At 42.6% G+C, this 18,446-nt stretch overlaps 1 protein-coding gene across 1 annotated transcript in view; it reads left to right on the top strand.

Annotated features, from left to right (window-relative positions):
- Nucleotides 1-18,446, top strand: part of LOC124556338 (zinc finger protein rotund-like) — a 499,810-nt gene that overhangs the window by 170,128 nt on the left and 311,236 nt on the right. Inside the window, exon 3 of the mRNA XM_047130307.1 lies at nt 8,149-8,292. Coding sequence (XP_046986263.1) covers nt 8,149-8,292 — 144 coding nt within the window. The remainder of the gene's footprint in view (nt 1-8,148; nt 8,293-18,446) is intronic.

Here is an 18,446-nt window from a genome sequence, read left to right on the forward strand (position 1 = left end):
GCGACAAACACGCACAGACAGGATCTATCCCTTGTAGGCTCAACTACTGTTTACGCGTTATTAATCTCGTCGTTATTAGCGATTGAAATCTGACAGCATTTTGTCACACAAGAAAGTTCAACAGACGATCAAAATAGACGTTTTCACGTCAACAATAACATTCTGCCATCGGAGACCGTAACTGGTCATATATATATGCCTTTATTTTGTTATTTAGCCGGCCGCGGTGGTCGTGCGGTTCTAGGCGCTGCAGTCTGGTACCGCGGGACTGCTATGGTCGCAGGTTCGAATCCTGCCTCGAGCATGGATGTGTGTGATGTCCTTAGGTTAGTTAGGTTCAAGCAGTTCTAAGTTCTAGGGGACTGATGACCTAAGATATTAAGTCCCATAGTGCTCAGAGCCATTTTTTTTATTTTGTTATTTACGCAGTTACTGTTCGCAGTGCAACCGGTTTCAGTCACACTGTTTTCATCTTCAGACACTATAAGAAAGAAGAAAGCAGGTTAGTTATAAGGAAATCTGCCAAATCTCCAATTTTAAGACACAAGGAACATAAAGCAGTTTGACACCTATGCTTTCACGTTGCCTACAGTGTTACCAGGTGCCCACATTTCTTCGTTCTACTGATACATCTAGTCTATCCCAATAGAGTACTGGGTCAATGCTTTTCGATCGGGTTCTGAGACAGAGGCCAAGGCAATAAAATCTAGTGTGAGGTATTTCAGTCTTCTCGAGTTCTGTAGTCACGACAGGCCACAAAGTACGAATATAGATTTCTTTATCTGACAGGAAGGAAGACTAGGGTTTCACTTCCTGTCGATATTGCGGTCGTTAGAGACGCAACACGATCTCTCGGGCTGGTTCAGGGCGGGAAAGAAATTGGCCTTCCGCTTTCCAAAGGAACGATGCCGGCACCTGCCTTTAGCAACTTAATGGAGCCATGGAAAACCTAAACGTTGATGGCCAGACGAAGATTTAAAAACCGATCCCCAGTCATGGGAGTCCAATACTTGAGCCACTGCGTCACTTCGCTCCGTTCCCGACTCTATGGTGTCCCAGATGTGACCAATAGCATTTAGGGTTGGGGTTGGGTTGTTTGGAGGAAGAGACAAAACAGCGAGGCCATCGGTCTCATCGGATAGGGAAGGGTGGGGAAGGAAGTCGGCCGTGCCCTTTCAAAGGAACCATCCCAGCATTTGCCTGGAGTGATTTAGGGAAATCACGGAAAACCTAAATCAGGGTGGCCCGAATGCGAGTTTTGTGTGCTAACCACTGCGCCACCTCGCTCGGTAGCATTTGGTAAACAAAGGTTGTACACCGACAATTACCTTTAATCAAATATTTTATCGCTCGGTTGCACAGATTCTGTCCAAAATCAAAAAACAACGTTTCTGTAATTTCACTGAACTTAGACCCCAACAAAACGAGATACTATGGAAGACGCCCCTGATATTTACTGTGCTGGCGCATGAGTACCAGGAGGTTCGCTTTAGTGATTTCGCAGACTTGCATCCAGTATCTGTAGTGTCATTCGCCGATGATATAGTCATAAAGCACTCAGACGAAAATGGTAATGTGTGTGGCCAAGCTGGGAACTCCACCTGCGGGGTGCCTTGCCGCCTTTTTAGTTAACACCACTTCGGCGACTTACGTGTCGATGAGGATGAAATGGTAATGAAGGCAACACAACACCCAGTCCCCAAGCGAATACAACAAACTTTTTTAGCTTCATTAACACCCTCACTAAACGGAAGATCATTGCTGAAAAGAAAAGAGAGACAATCTCTTATTTTACAAATCGATTCTAAGACCGGTAATGCCGCATGCCTATCCCATACAGAACTTCGCATACGCTCATCGATAAACTCCATACTTTCCGAACAAAACACAGCGAATAATACTACATACCCCGCGGTTTGGTAGAAACTCAACAATACATAATAACCTAACAATCAAAGCATTTCAGAAGAAGTTCGCTCTATATCTGAACGCTTACTCACCAAAATACACAGTCATGAACTATCCTACTATGACATCTCTGATCGACACGAACATGAACCTCTAAACCGGGTATTACTTCCACGTCGGAAATATTAAAAATGATAATGACGAATAACAGAAGAACATCTATTTTAATCATAGATTCAAGGTAAAAAATATTGTAAATGCCGAGACGTCTTTTTTTCTTTTACAATAACGAATCATGTGGTCCAGTAACTAAGTATAAGAATCCTTGTGAAAGTTGTGAATGAAGAAAATGTAAATTACAAGTATTAAGTCCTGTCGACGCCGAGTTTGTCAGTGGTGGACGTAAGTTTGGACTGGAGAAAGAAATCGAATGTGTCCTTAAAAAAGTAACCAACACGGAATCTGACGTATCTGATTTAGTAATTATGTTACTCATCTAGAATTTGCTATGTTGTGATTTTTTAATTACTTAATCGTGAGTAGTCTTCCCCTATAATCATGAAGCGATAATTATACTAAATATTTTTCTTGTATTAGGATGTGAGGATCCTTGGTTTAGAATCATAGAAAGAAGTGTGACAAAAAAGCTCTAAAGATGAGCTGTATCGGTAGCAACCCATGCGCATCGTCAAGTGATCGAACTTTGAACTATAGACACTGCAATAACTAGATTGCTTCCGGAGCTGTCTACAAATGTGCCTCGTCAAAAACAGTTAAAACAAACGTGGAAACTCGTTTTGCATTCTAACTGCATACGAGATTAGTCGATGGTAGCTTAACGTATAAGTGTCATACAACAAATCCAGGGCTCGATCCCCACACTGTCTAAGGATTTTGGTAATTTATCGCTTCTTTTAGCTCCGGCAATGATTTGTGTGTGAAAAGTACCATGTAACATTGTGATTTGGAATCCACGTCACACTGTATATCCCTATAGAAGGTGATTCAGTTTCCCCTACGGATATCATTTCATGCAACCCCTAATGTTACATCTGGCCTTCAAATGCCACGAGCGAGATTTTCGTATTCTCTTGTTCGCTACGCACAAATTATTAATTCTAAAGAATAAACCAATTGGACTTTTTTGTAGTAAATTTAATATAGTTAAATTTTGTACTGGGATACGTTTTCACTGGATGCCACGGTTTCCGAGTTATTAAAGTGACCTTCAAACGCACCACTAACCCGATACTCGATCCTCACCAGACGGGAATAATAGTATGTTGTTCGTGGCACTCCCTCCTACAAAATTTCCTACTACTCGAACTATTCCCGATATTCGACCTTTTTTGCTTTCTATCGATTGGGCTATTACGCCATCAGCATATTCGGCTACTTCGTTAACGTTATCAATTTAAACGTGCCTATGAGGGTAATGAAAGAAAACGACTTTTGTAAGTGTTTCGCTGGAACCAATTACGTTCACAATTCGATGCAAAGCTAACTCTTATGAGTACAGTAGTTTCGTGTCAGAAAGCCTGAAGAATACAACGATGTACCTGTTTATTTTATGTTGTTTAAATTTACAGAGATGTTAGGTAGAACTTACACAAACGTCAGTTTGAAAATTTGCAAGTGCTCGACTAAGACGGTGGCATAAAACGTCAGTCAACGGAGACCAAAAAAGGTCGAATGTGGGAAATAATTAGTGCAGGCGCGAGTTTTTGTACAGTGGTAGGAGGAAGTGCATAAAAAACATATTAGAAATCCTGACCGGTGGGAGAGGAGTGTGCGTGCGTTTGAAGGTCACTTTTGTACGTGTCTCTCGAATAACTCGAAAACTACTGCCTCTAGCGAAAACACATCCCAGAACAAAATTTAACAACATTAAATTTCGTACAGGATTGTACGATTTCTTTTTTCTATATGACTAATAGTTAGCGCGAAGCGAGCGAGAGAATATGAAAATCTTGCGCGTGGGTTTTGAAGGCCAGATGTAACATTGCGGGTTGTATAAAGCGACGTCGGTAGATGCAGGTGAATCACCCTATACGACTTGGTGGGTGAATCAGGTCGGAGGAAGACAAGGATATACCACCTCTAACTGGACCTGTCTAGTATTGCGGTGTTCAAACCAAGCATCTTGCTCAGATGGCTCTAAGCACTATGGGACTTAACATCTGAGGTCATCAGTCCCCTAGACTTAGAACTACTTAAACCTAAGGACATCACACAAATCCATGCCCGAGGCAGGATTCGAACCTGCGACCGTAGCAGCCCCTGGTTCCGGACTGAAGCGCCTAGAACCGCTCGACCAAACATCTTGTTACTGAAAGCTTTCGTTATATTTCTCGTATAACTATAGGGTTTCAAAAATTTTATTTTTTTCAGTTTAAGTGGTTATTGGATCTATGTGATGACTATTTTTTCCACAACCTGCCAAACGTCGTCGTTGTTTATTTTTACTTTTTTATTCATTTACACGTCTAGTTCCGTACGATCAAATTGAGGAGCGAATCTCCGAGAACATGGAACGTGTCAGTACATGAAATTATAACATAAAAGTAATAACAGATAAAATAAAATGTTGATAAGCCATAAGTTTAAGTCAACGCAATAGAATAGAATAGAACATAAGAATCAGATCGATTTTTCAAGGAAATCCTCAACAGAATAGAAGGCGTGACCCATGAGGAAACTATTCAGTTTAGATTTGAAAGCAGGTGGATTACTGCTAAGATTTTTGAATTGTTTTGGTAGGTTATTGAAAATGGATGCAGCAGTATACTGCACACCTTTCTGCACAAGAGTTAAGGAAGTGCGATCCAAATGCAGATTGGATTTCTGCCGAGTATTAACTGAGTGAAAGCTTCTAATTCTTGGGAATAAGCTGATATTGTTAACAAGAAACGACAGTATATATATATATATATATATATATATATATATATATATATATATATATATATATATATATATATATTGAGAGGCCAATGTCAGAATACCCAGACTAATGAACAGGAGTCGACAAGAGGTTCGCGAACTTACACCACTTATTGCCTGAACTGCCCCTTTCCGAGCCAAAAATATCCTTCTAAAATGGGAAGAAGTACCAAAAATATTATACAATGCGACATAAGCGAATGGAAATAAGCAAAGTAGATTAATTTTCGTGTCGAACGATCACTTCAAATACTGTTCGAACAGTAAATATGGAAGCATTAGGTCTTTGAACAAGATTTTGAATGTGGGATTACCACGACAGTTTACTATCTATCTGAAAACTTAGAAATTTGAACTGTTCAGTTTCACTAATTATATGGCCGTCCTGTGAAATTAAAACGTCGAGTTTGGTTAAATTGTGTGTTAGAAACTGTGAACACCGAGTCTTACTGCGATTTAGCGTAAGTTTATTTTCTACAAGCCATGAACTTACGTCATGAACTGCACTATTTGAAACAGAGCCAATGTTGCATACAACATCTTTTACTACCAAGCTAGTGTCATCATCAAACAGAAATATTTTAGAGTTACCCGTAATACTAGAGGAACAGAAGTGGCCCCAACGCTCATCCCTGGGGCACCACCTCGTCTGACCGTGCTCCACTCAGACCCCACATCACAGCCATTCTCAACACTGTGAATAATGACTTTTTGCTGTCTGTTGCTAAAGTAAGAGGTGAACCAATTGTTAGCTGTTCCACATATTCCGTAATGGTCCAACTTCTGGAGCAATATTTTGTGATAAACACAATCATACGCCTTAGTAAAATGAAAAAATATGCCTAGCGTTCGAAACCTTTTGTTTAATTCATGCAGTACCTCACAGAAAAAAGAGAATATAGCATTTTCAGTTGTTAAACGACTTCTAATGCTGAACTGTACATTCGATAGCAAATTATGAGACATCAAATGATCAGTTATCCTTACATACACAGCCTTTTCAATAACTTTAGCAAAACTAATGGCATAGGAATAAGTCTAAAATTTTCTACGTTATCCGTTTGTCCCGTTTTATAAAGCGGCTTTACTACAGAGTACTTTAATCGTTCAGAAAACTGACCATTGAAAAATTGCAAGTATAGGTAAGTACAGGACTAACATGTGCAGCACTGCACCTTAATATTCTGCTAGGCACTCCATCATATCCATGAGAGTTCTTAGTCTTCAGTGATTTAATTATTGACTCCATCTCCCCTTGTCAGGTTTGAAGAGGACAGAGGAGCATTTCAGACATCATTCTCGGAAAGGCATTTTCCAAGAGAGTTATATGATTGCCAGTAGAAGCTAAATTTTTTTTAAATCATCAGCAATGCCCAGAAAATTATTGTTATATACTGTACATATATCTGATTTATCAGTAATAGAAATATTTTTACTGCGAACTGACTTTATATCGTCGACCTAGTGCTGCTGACCAGACACTTCCTTCACAACTGACCATATGGCTTTGATTTTATCCTGCGAATTAGCCATTCTATTTGCGTACCTAATAACATTTTTAAGCACCTTTCAGTACTATTTGTAATGGGCTACTGTAGATTGATTCTAAGTATTTCTAAGATTTTGATATAATTCCCCCTTTGTTCTACATGATATCCTTATCCCAGTAGTCAGACACTCAGGCTACCTTTTACTGCTACTAGCCTGTTTAGAACGATCTAATGGAAATCAACTCTCAAAGAACATGAGAGATGTGTCAAGGAAAGCATTATATTTGTCACCTATGTTATCGACACTATTAACATCCTGCCACTCTTGTTACTTAACGAGGTTTGAAAAACTCTCTAGTGCCGTTGAATTAGCTTCCCTACTTAGTTTGTAATTATATGTGACATTTCTTTGAGTACAAAAGCCTTTTAATGTTAAAATTTGTGCATCATGGTCTGAAATGCCATTCACCGTTTTACTAACAGAACGCACATCTAGTAATGAAGAATTAATAAAAATATTGTCTATGGCTGTGCTACTGTTCCCCTGCACCCTAGTTGGAAAAACACAGTCTGCATCAGATCATATGAGTTAGGGGGAGGACCAACATAATTTTTCTTGCACAATCCTATACAAAATTAACATTGAAGTCAGCACATATAACTAATTTCTGGTACTTCCTATAAAGTGAGGCAAGAACCCTCACTAGTTTGAGCAGAAATTCTCTGAAGTCAGAGTAAGGGGACCTATAAACAACAACAATTATAAGTTTAGTTTCACTAAATTCAACTGCCGCTGTACAACACTCAAATATCTGTTCAGTGCATTGTTGCAGTTGGAAGTGTGAAACGTCGTTTGATGTGACTTCTCGAGACAGTCACTGCAGCGCAAGTACCTTCATGTGTGTACAACTACAGCAGCCTACGTCCACTTAAACTTGCTTATTGTATTCAATCGAGCCTTAGTCTTCCTCTACAAACTCCACTTCTCACTTTCTCTCTATTGCCAAATTAACCATTTCTCGATGCCTCTGGATGTCCAATCAAATTATCCTTTACTTTAGTCTAATTTGGTATCTGTATTAGTGCAGGTTTAATGTAATCACCCATCTCTGTAGCTTCTAAACTTCTTCGTCCGAACAGGCCTCGGAAGGCCCAACGGTGTCAACCGACCGACGTGTCATCCACGGTTGATAGGCGTCACTGGATGCGGGTACGGAGAGACATGTGGTCAGCACACCGCTCTCCCGGCCGTTGACAGTTTTCGTGACGGGAGCCGCTACTTCTCAGTCAAGTAGCTCCTCAATTCGCCTCTCAAGGGCTGTGTGCCTCCCGCTTGCTAACAGCGCTCGGCAGATCTGGACCGTCACCTGACCGAGAACGAGCCAAGCCCGGTGTTAACACTGCGGCAAGGTCGTTGGCCCAACTCTATAAAGTTTCTTTAATTTAAAAGAAATTAAAATATTAACATCTGTTTTTATTTTTTAGATTAAGCATATTACTCGACAAACCTCGTGAATAAATTGATACTCCCAAATCTATGATGAAACAGATTTGTTTTTTGAAACGTGAGGGGTGATGCCCGGTGCTGGCGGCTCTGTTCCAGAAGGCAGCGTTCGTGTGGGGCGGCGAGTCGTCGTCGGCGCACCACCACCACCAGCAGGCGCAGCACCAGCCGCAGCAGCAGCCGCCGCCGCCGCAGCAGCAGCCGCAGCACCAGCAGCCGCAGCCGGCGCCGCAGCAGCAGCAGGTGTCGCAGCAGCACCAGCTGCAGCTGCAGCAGCCGCACCCGCCGCACGCGCCGCACCAGGGCAAGTCCGCCGCGGCCGCCGCTGCCGCTCTGCACGCGCCGCCCGCCTCCGCGCAGGGCCTAGTGCACTGGATGTCCGTCATGGCCGAGCACATCAACACGCCGCACCACGACTCCATGCACTACATGTGGAACGGCGTCGAGGTCAGTCGCGCTACCCTAGTCTCGGCCAATCCGACAATCGACGTCTCGCAACTTGTCTTAATTATTTTACTAGCTTTCGGGTGACCCCGCGTCAGCTGCCTGCATACGATGGATGGGCATGAAGTTTTAACTATCACCTCCAAAAAAAATTACGTAATTAATTGTTTGTTTTACAGGTACTGGTACACACTGAAATTCTCCCGACACGGTAGGTCTAGTAGGCTGCTAGTGCGGTCAAAAGAACACGGTACATCCCGTTTATAGAATACACCATTGTGCGATAATTTGCTTTCCGGTGAATTGGTGGAAGTGTACGGTAACAGTGCAACACCAAATGACCCAGTGGTTACGTCACGCAGACAATGTCAGTGATGTCTGAATTGTGAAGAACACAGTGACAGACAATTTCTCCGTAAACAGCCAGGACTCACGAGAGAAGTAGGAGCCCTAATTTTCGAAAACCGACGTGGCGCAATCGATGCGATAGTGGAGAAAATGAAAATCAGTCGTGGGTCAGTTTTCACCACGTTGCACGAAGTTTGAACACGACGGAGGTCGCACCCATCGTTCACTGTATTCCACAAATGAACACTCCGTTTCAAAAGACCCGACGAAGCAAGGAAGGAAGATTAGAGTTTAACGTCCCGTCGACATCGAGGTCATGAGACGCAGAGAACGAGTTCTCGTTGTTTCGAGCACGGGGAAAGACACCGGCCGTTCCGTTTCCTGGGAGCGATTGAGAAAGCTAAGATAAACCTAAATCAGAATGATCTGAACCGTCTTTCTCCCAACGAACCGAGGCAGTAGCGGAAACTTTTCGGAAGTGGCAGGCCAGTCCAGATGACTTCCTTAGTCGTTTAATCATAATGGATGAGTGATGGGTGTTTCAGGATGACCCAGACACAAAACAGCAAAGCACGCAGTGGAAACTTGTAGATTTACTGACGTCGAAGAAGGCGAACACAGAACATTCGTCGATCGAGGTGCAGATTACGCTCGTAAGCGGCAAACTGCCACAAGATCATACTACGGCACTCTCCAGATGAGGTTACTCGAGCCTGTCAGTATGCAGCGCCACAGGAAGCCGTCCGAGGGATTGTTTTTGATCGACGACAACGCCCCAGTACATTCTGTATAGGAAACAGTCACACATGTTGCTGCTTTGGCCATCAAATTTTGCCTCACGTCCTGTGTTCTCGTGACGTGACACCCAGTCAGTGACTTCTTCCTGCCGCCTCAGATGAAGAGACCATCCAGTGGCAGACATTTCCAGGGTGACGACGATGTGATATCTGTGATGCAACGTTTCGTGAACAGCTAAAATCAGACTTACACAACCGTCTCCGCCGAGTCATCTACCGTTGGGAAAAATATTTCCATTGAAGGGTGAATACGTAGAGAAGGTCTAACACGATCACCTACATCATGATCACAGCTTGATTCGTTGGATGCGATTATTAAAATTTTACGACTACCCCTCACACATGCCAGTCTTGAAGGAAATATACTCAAACGTTATGAAATAATACGCTGCACAACACATTTAAAGGGCCATCTTTTCGAAACCTCGTAATTGTCTCCCAATACGGCCTATGAGTCTGAATTTTTTTAAAGGTACGTGCAACCATCCTCTGTCTTGGTACAAAAGCGCGGCGCCCTACAACGTCATCCTCGAGCCCGACAATGGTTCAAACAGGACACATGCGAAATAAAGGCCAAAGCTCAGAAGCTCATGAGAGCTTTAATGTGGGTTAATAGTGTCACATTGGCTCCAAATTTCACCACAATTCTGCCCAACACCACCGTGGAAGTGTTACACGATAGAAAGGTCATCACACTCCCTCTTAACCACATTTCACTCTCTTTTGACGCCTAGGCGATAGAGGTCAGAACAGCGACGCCTAGCGTCAAAATCACACGGGTTTCTTACGGGTCGCCGAGGAAAACATTTAAGACGCACCGCAGCTCAGAATCGACACGAAACGCCTCAAGCGGTGGTGTAAAACGCGTGAATGAAATCACCACTTTCCTTGGGGCGTTGACTCCCACACATTTCGCGGTCGAGAACTACACTCCGCACTGTGATGTCCAACAGGAATACGTTCCCGGCAACTTTTGACTCTAGTGACATCCCATGGACGATACAATCCTTCTCCAAGGACATCGTGGGCCACAAATCCCACCGAACATGATCGCAACACTTTGGAGTGTAGCATGGCCGCAATTTAGCTCTGTTGTACGGAGTGGAATCATTAGGGTCCGTTCAAAACTATTCGACGACGTTTGAATGCGGTCGGAAGCAGCAAAGGGCGCTTATGCTTTTTCAGCCCTCCAGTTTCGCGCCCTCTTTCCTCTTGTGGCGTAATCACAGGGGAAGAGTGAGGGTGCAACGTTGACACATGCATGAATAAAATGGCAAAGGGTCCCTCTAAGACCACCCATTATGGCAACACCCTCGGTGGCATCGGCACACCTTTATTGGAAACTTTAAAAATGTATCCGTACAGAGACAGCCCTTGCTGTAGTCCTAGGCACCTCCAGGCTGACAAAACCCTGACCCCCCACCGACTCAACATACCCGCTATCATCGGCTAGCAGCAGCGTAGCCTGTCTGCAAGTGCCTATGACTCCGTCACGGGTTGTCTCTGTACAGACACATTTTTAAAGTGCTCAACGAAGGCTGACAGGTGACAACAAGGGTGTTGCCGAACTGGTGGTCTTAGAGGGACTCGTTGCCACTTTCTTCACCCATGTACCAATGTCGCACCGCTTTCCCCCCTCTCCCTCCCTCAGACGAGTGTCAAAGGTTTTCAAGTACGTCGTCGTTGCTCATCGCACTGGGAATTCTAATTTTAAACCGCGAAATGTGTGAGAATCAACGCCCCAAGGAAAGTGGTGGTTTCATTCACGCCTTTTACGCCAACCCTTGAGGTTCAAATGGTTCAAATGGCTCTGAGCACTATGGGACTCAACATCTATGGTCATAAGTCCCCTAGAACTTAGAACTACTTAAACCTAACTAACCTAAGGACATCACACAACACCCAGTCATCACGAGGCAGAGAAAATCCCTGACCCCGCCGGGAATCGAACCCGGAAACCCGGGCGTGGGAAGCGAGAACGCTACCGCACGACCACGAGCTGCGGAGCAACCCTTGACGCCTTTTTGTGTCGATCCTGAACGGCGGTGTGGCTTAATTGTTTTCCTCGGCCACCTATAAGAAACCCGTGTGATTTCAACCCTAGGCGTCGCTGTTCTGCCCTCTGTCGCCTAGGCGTCAATAGAGGAAGTGAAATGTGGGTAAGAGGAAATGTGATGACCTTCCTATCGTGTGACACTTCCACGGTGCTGTTAGCCAGAATTGTGGTGAAGCTTTCGGCCAATGTAACACCATTAACTCACATTACAGGTCTCATGAACTTCTGACCTTCGGCCTTTATTTCGCGTGTGTCGCTGTTTGAAGCGTTGTCGTGGCCGAGGATGACGTTGCAACGCGCCACGCTTTTGTACCATTACAGAGGATGGTTGCAGGTATCTTTAAAAAAAATTCAAAGTTCTAGTTCGCAATGGGAAACAGTTACGGGGTTTCTAAAAGTGACCCTTCAATTCTGTTGCGCAGTGTAGATACATATTTAAACCACCTTGATAATATAGCACTAGTCTTTACGATCGTATTCTATTCTCACATCAAAATCGTTGCTTCATATTTCATGAAGTCTCCTATATAATTACTGTTGCTTTCATTATGGAAATTCTGTATACCAAAATGTTTTCCGATGAAACAGTACAGAGCCTAAGGTTGACAACTAATGTTTCAGACGGCTGAGGTTTCTTAGTAACGCAACTGACATGTCGTTCCAGCGTATGCAGCCAGATACAATGTGATTTCGATCTTCCTCTTCACCGCGGGACGCACAGAGCACCTGAGAAGTTCTCGATTCCAGCACGTTCTTAGTATTATCGAGAACTAACGAGTTTTCAGCTACTACATTCGAAAACAAGACCTCGTTTGTGTAGCGTATCGGCTCGTTTCGGTAGCACTCGAAGCCAAAAGGAGAATAGTTGTTGGCTGTTAAAACTTATCAGTTCACGAATGAGTATTCATTCCCGGGTGTTTTGAGCTGCCTCTTCCTACGGAAATTTGCTCCACAGATTTCACTTGTTCTCTTGTTATACAAGAGATTATTTCACTGATAAATGTATTAAAAAACAACACTGGATCATACATACTTGATATTTGCATCAACATAACTCTACTGAATTTCGCTGAGAACTGTTTCATTAATTTTAAAAAATAACTCGGAAACACAGGAGAATAAATATTTTGGAAACAAGTTTCATGAAAATACAGAAGTTGTTTAATTTTCAATTTAAATCTAGATTTAAGTTCTATTCTTTAACCTCTTTTCAACAGAACAAAATCACACAGTAATTTTCCCGACGAATAAACGTCGAATTAATTGTCAGTTTTAAATTAACATTAACAATGATTTTTACAGAATAGTTGCTTTACAATCGCATAAGAAAGACTGCAAAATAAGGAATACACACTAATCCAGAAACTACCTTATTTTTGCATGTGTACAAACAAAAAAGAAGATGACATCCGAAAAACGAACTACAGAAACAAACGTAGCTTTGCTTCACTAACATAAAACTAATTTCCTTAGGGGCGCAGAATACGACGTAGACGCAGGCATGCTAGATATACATCGGTGCTCGTGAGTTGTCACATGGGGATAATGAAAAACTTATATCTTTCTTTCAGTGGTTCATGGCTTCTGTAACTCTATATAATAAAGAACTCTATGATTGGTTTCCGTTCGACGAGGCAGGCCAATAGTTTCGCCTTGTTGGATATGTGAATGCACAGAATTCACGTATGCGGGCTATGGAAAATCGACACAAAACCTGGGTGTTTCGTGTGCTGACGACATTCTTTCCTGATACAGTGCATAGTGAAAAGCTACATCTAGATGGTGCAACAATTTTTAAACTCAGTATTTGAAAACTAGGTGCAGTACACATAGTTTCAGCAGCACAACCTACATCAACATGATTACTCTGCAGTTCACAATTAAATTCCTGGCAGAGAGTTCACGACCTTCAAGCTGTTTCTCTGACGTCCCACTAAGGAACAGTGCGGGGGATATCAAACACTTAAATCTTTCCGTGCGAGTGCTTATTTTGTTATAATGATCATTTCTCCCTACTAAAATGTTTTCGCAATTTGAGGAGAAAGTTGGTGATTGAAATTTCATGAGAAGATCTGCCGCAACGAAAAACGCCTTCGTTTTAATGACTGCCACCCCAATTCGCGTATCGTATCCGTGGTACTTTCTCCCCTACGCAGCGAAAATACAAAACGAGTTGCCCTTCTTAAACTTTTTCGATGTCCTCTGTCAGTCATATATGACGTGAATCCTATACCGTGCAGCAATGCTCCAGAAGAGGATGGACAAGAGTAGAGTAGGCAGTCTGTTTAGTTGACCTGTTCCATCTTCTAATTGTTCTGCCAATAAATCGCAGTCTTTGGTTCACTTTCCTCACAACATAATCTGTGTGAACGTTCCAGTTTTAGTTATTCATAATTATAGTCCCTAAGTATTTAGTTGGATTCACAGCTTTAGATTCGTGTGACTTATCGTATAACAAAAATTCAGCTGTTTGCTTTTTGTACTCATGTGGATGACTTCACGCTTTTCATTATTTAGATTCAGTTGCCACTTTTCGCACTATACAGGTGTCTTGTCTAAATCACTTTGCAGTTGGATCTGATCATCTGATGACTTTACAAGACGGTAAATGACATCATCCGAAAGCAGTCTAAGAGAACTGTTCAGATTGTCTCCTAAATCATTTATATAGATCAGGAACAGTAGACGGCCTATAACACTTCCTTGGGAAACGCCAGATATTACATCTGTTTTACTCGATGATTTTCCGTCATTTACTATGAACGTACATTCTGACAGGAAATCACGAATCGAGTCGCACAACTGAAACTCCGTATGCGCGTTATTTGATTAGAAGTCGCTTGTGAGGAACGGTGTCGAAAGTCTTCTCGAAATCTATAAATATGAAATCAATTCGACGTCCCCTGTCTATATCACTCATTATTTTGTGTGAATGAAGAGCTAGCTGTGCTTTACAAGAACGATATTTTCTTAATCCGTGTTGGGTATCTGTCAATAAATCGTTTTCTTCGAGGTAATTCATGATGTTTGGGCACAGTATATGTTGCAAACTCCCACTGCAAATCGACGTTAGTGATATGGGTCTGTAATTCAGCAGATTTTTTCTACTTCCTTTCTTGGGTATTGGTATGACTTGTGCAACTGTCTAGTCTTAAGCTAAGGAGCTTTCGACGAGCGAGAATTGTATATGACTGCTCAGTATGGAACTATTGCATCAGCATACCTTGAAATGAACCTAACTGGAATACACAGGGTAGTCCATTGATCGTGACCGGGCCACATATTTTCCGAAATAAGCGTCAAACGAAAAAATTACAAAGAACGAAACTAGTCTAGCTTGAAGGGGGAAACCAGATGGCGCTATGGTTGGCCCGCTAGATGACGCTGCCATAGGTGAAACGGATATCAACTGGTTTTTTTTTAAATAGGAACCCTCATTTTTTACTACATATTCGTATAGTACGTAAAGAAATATGAATGTTTTAGTTGGACCACTTCTTTCGCTTTGTGATAGATGGCGCTCTAACAGTCACAAACATATGGCTCACAATTTTAGACGAACAGTTGGTAACAGGTAGGTTTTTTAAAATTAAAATACAGAACGTAGGTACGTTTGAACATTTTATTTCGGTTGTTCCAATGTGATACATGTACCTTTGTGAACTTATCATTTCTGAGAACGCATGCTGTTAGAGCATGATTACCTGTAAATACCACATTAATGCAATAAATGCTCTAAAGATGTCCGTCAACCTCAATGCGTTTGGCAATACGTGTAACGACATTCCTCTCAACAGCTAGTAGTTTGCCTATCGTAATGTTCTCACATGCATTGAAAATGCCTTGATGCATGTTGTCAGGTGTTGTCGGTGGGTCACGATAGCAAATATCCATCAACTTTCCCCACAGAAAGAAATCCGGGGACGTCAGATCCGGTGAACGTGCGGGCCATGGTATGGTGCTTCGACGACCAATCCACCTGTCATGAAATATGTTATTCAATATCGCTTCAACCTCACGCGAGCTATGTGCCGGACATCCATCATGTTGGAAGTACATAGCCATTCTGTCGTGCAGTGAAACATCTTGTAGTAACATCGGTAGAACATTACGTAGGAAATCAGCATACATTGCACCATTTACATTGCCATCGATAAAATGGGGACCAATTATCCTTCCTCCCATAATGCTGCACCACACATTAACCCGCCAAGGTCGCTGATGTTCCACTAGTCGCAGCCATCGTGGATTTTCCGTTGCCCAATAGTGCATATTATGCCGGATTACGTTACCGCTGTTGGTGAATGACGCTTCGTCGCTAAATAGAACGCGTGCAAAAAATCTGTCATCGTCCCGTAATTTCTCTTGTGCCCAGTGGCAGAACTATACACGACGTTCAAAGTCGTCCCCATGCAATTCCTGGTGCATAGAAATATGGTACAGGTGCAATCGATGTTGATGTAGCATTCTCAACACCGACGTCTTTGAGATTCCCGATTCTCGCGCAATTTGTCTGCTACTGATGTGCGGATTAGCCGCAACAGCAGCTAAAACACCTACTTGGGCATCATCGTTTATTGCAGGTCGTGGTTGACGTTTCACATGTGGGTGAACACTTCCTGTATCCTTAAATAACGGCCGGCCGCGGTGGTCTAGCGGTTCTGGCGCTGCAGTCCGGAACCGCAGGACTGCTACGGTCGCAGGTTCGAATCCTGCCTCGGGCATGGGTGTGTGTGATGTCCTTAGGTTAGTTAGGTTTAAGTAGTTCTAAGTTCTAGGGGACTTATGACCTAAGATGTTGAGTCCCATAGTGCTCAGAGCCATTTGAACCATTTTTGAACCTTAAATAACGTAACTATCCGACGAACGGTCCGGACACTTGGATGATGGCGTACAGGATACCGAGCAGCATACATAGCACACGCCCGTTGGGCATTTTGATCACAATAGCTTTACATCAACACGATATCAACCTTTTCCGCAATTGGTAAACGGTCCATTTTAACAAAGGTAATGTATCACGCAGCAAATACCGTCCGCACTGGCGGAATGTTACGTGATACCACGCACTTACACGTTTGTGACTATTACAGCGCCGTCTATCACAAAGCGAAAAAAGTGGTCCAACTAAAACATTCATATTTCTTTACGTACTACACGAATATGTAATAAAAATGGGGGTTCCTATTTTAAAAAAAACGCAGTTGATATCCGTTTGACCAATGGCAGCGCCATCTTGCGGGCCAACCATAGTGCCATCTGGTTTCCCCCTTCAAGCTAGACAAGTTTCGTTCTTTGTAGTTTTTTCGTTTGATACTTGTTTTGTGAGATATTTGGCACGCTGACTATCAATGGACCACCCTGTAGTCTGGACCTAAGGCCTTGCTTTTATTAAGTGACTTAAGCCGCTTCGTTACACCGTGGATATCTATGTCTAAGTTACTCATGTTGGCAGTTGTTCTTGATTATAATTATGGAATATTTACTTCTTCTCCTTTGTTGAAGCAAGTCCGAAAAACCGTGTTTAGTAACTCTGCTTTAGTGGCACTGTCAGCAGTAACATTACAGTCGCTATTGCGTAGTGAACGTATTAACTGCATCTTGCCACTGGTGTTCTTTACATACGATTAGAATCTCTTTGGGTTTTCTGCCAGACTTCGAGATAGAGTTTCGTTGTCGACACTATTAAAAGCACGTCGCATTGAAGTTCGTGCTAAATTTCGAGTTTCCGTAAAACTTCGCCAGTCTTGGGGATTTTGTGTTCTTTTAAATTTGGGATACTTTTTTCGTTGCTTCAACAGTGTTCCGACCCGTTTTGTTCAACATGTGGAATCAGTGCCATCTCTTATTACTTTACATCTTTCAGTTGCCGTCGACACTGCTACTTTGAATCTAAACAAAATCATATCTACGCTTACATAGTCAGATTGGAAGGAGGCAGGAGTCAAGCGAATTTTTATCTCCTTTTTCAAGCAGACATATACTACGTTTAATTTTGGTAGATTTGAATGTTACAGTATTCATTCTTCCTACAACAACCTTGTAGTCACTAATCACTTTATCCGTCATGATGCTGCCAATTTGCTCAGGATTATTTGTTGCTAAGAGGTCAAGTACGTTTTCGCAACCATTTACACTTAGAGTGGGCTCCTGAACTAATTTTTCGATATAATTTTCTGAGAAAGCGTTATACAGCTAAATCTACACCGATACTCCGCAATCTACCCTACGGCGCGTGGCGGAGGGTACCCTGCACCACTATTAGTCATTTCCTTTCCTGTTCCTCTCGCAAATAGAATGAGGGAAAAACAACTATCTTATATGCCTTCGTGTGAGCCATAATTTCTCATATCTTACCTTCGTGGTCCTTACGCGCAATGTATGTTGGAGGCAACATAATCGTTTTGCAATCAGTTTCAAGTACCTGTTCTCAAAATTTTCTCAGTGGTATTCCTCGAAAAGAACGTCGCCTTCCCCCCAGGGATACTCATTTGAGTTCCCGAATCATCTCTGTAACACTTGCGTGTTGTTCGAACCTACCAGTAACAAGTCTAGCAGCCCACCTGTGAATTGCATCGATGTCTTCCTTTGACCTGACTCTGTACAGATCTCAAACACTAGTCCAGTACCCAGAACAGGTCGCACTAGCGTCCTATATGCGGTCTACTTTACAGATGAACCGCACCCTCCCAGAATTCTCCCAATAAACCGAAGTCGATCATTCGCCTTTCCTACCTGTCCCTACATGCTCGTTCCCTTTCATATTGCTTTATAGCGTTACGTTCAGATATTTAAAGGACGTGACTGTGCCAAGCAGGACACTACTAATGCTGTATCCGAACACTAAAGGTTTGTTTTTCCTACTCATCCGCATTAACTCACATTTTTTTACATTTAGATTTAGCTACCGTTCATCAAACCAACTAGAAGTTTTGTCTAAGTCGTCTTGTATCTTC

This window comes from Schistocerca americana, chromosome X (genome assembly GCF_021461395.2).
Source record: "Schistocerca americana isolate TAMUIC-IGC-003095 chromosome X, iqSchAmer2.1, whole genome shotgun sequence".
NCBI classification, from domain to species: Eukaryota; Metazoa; Arthropoda; class Insecta; order Orthoptera; family Acrididae; genus Schistocerca; species Schistocerca americana.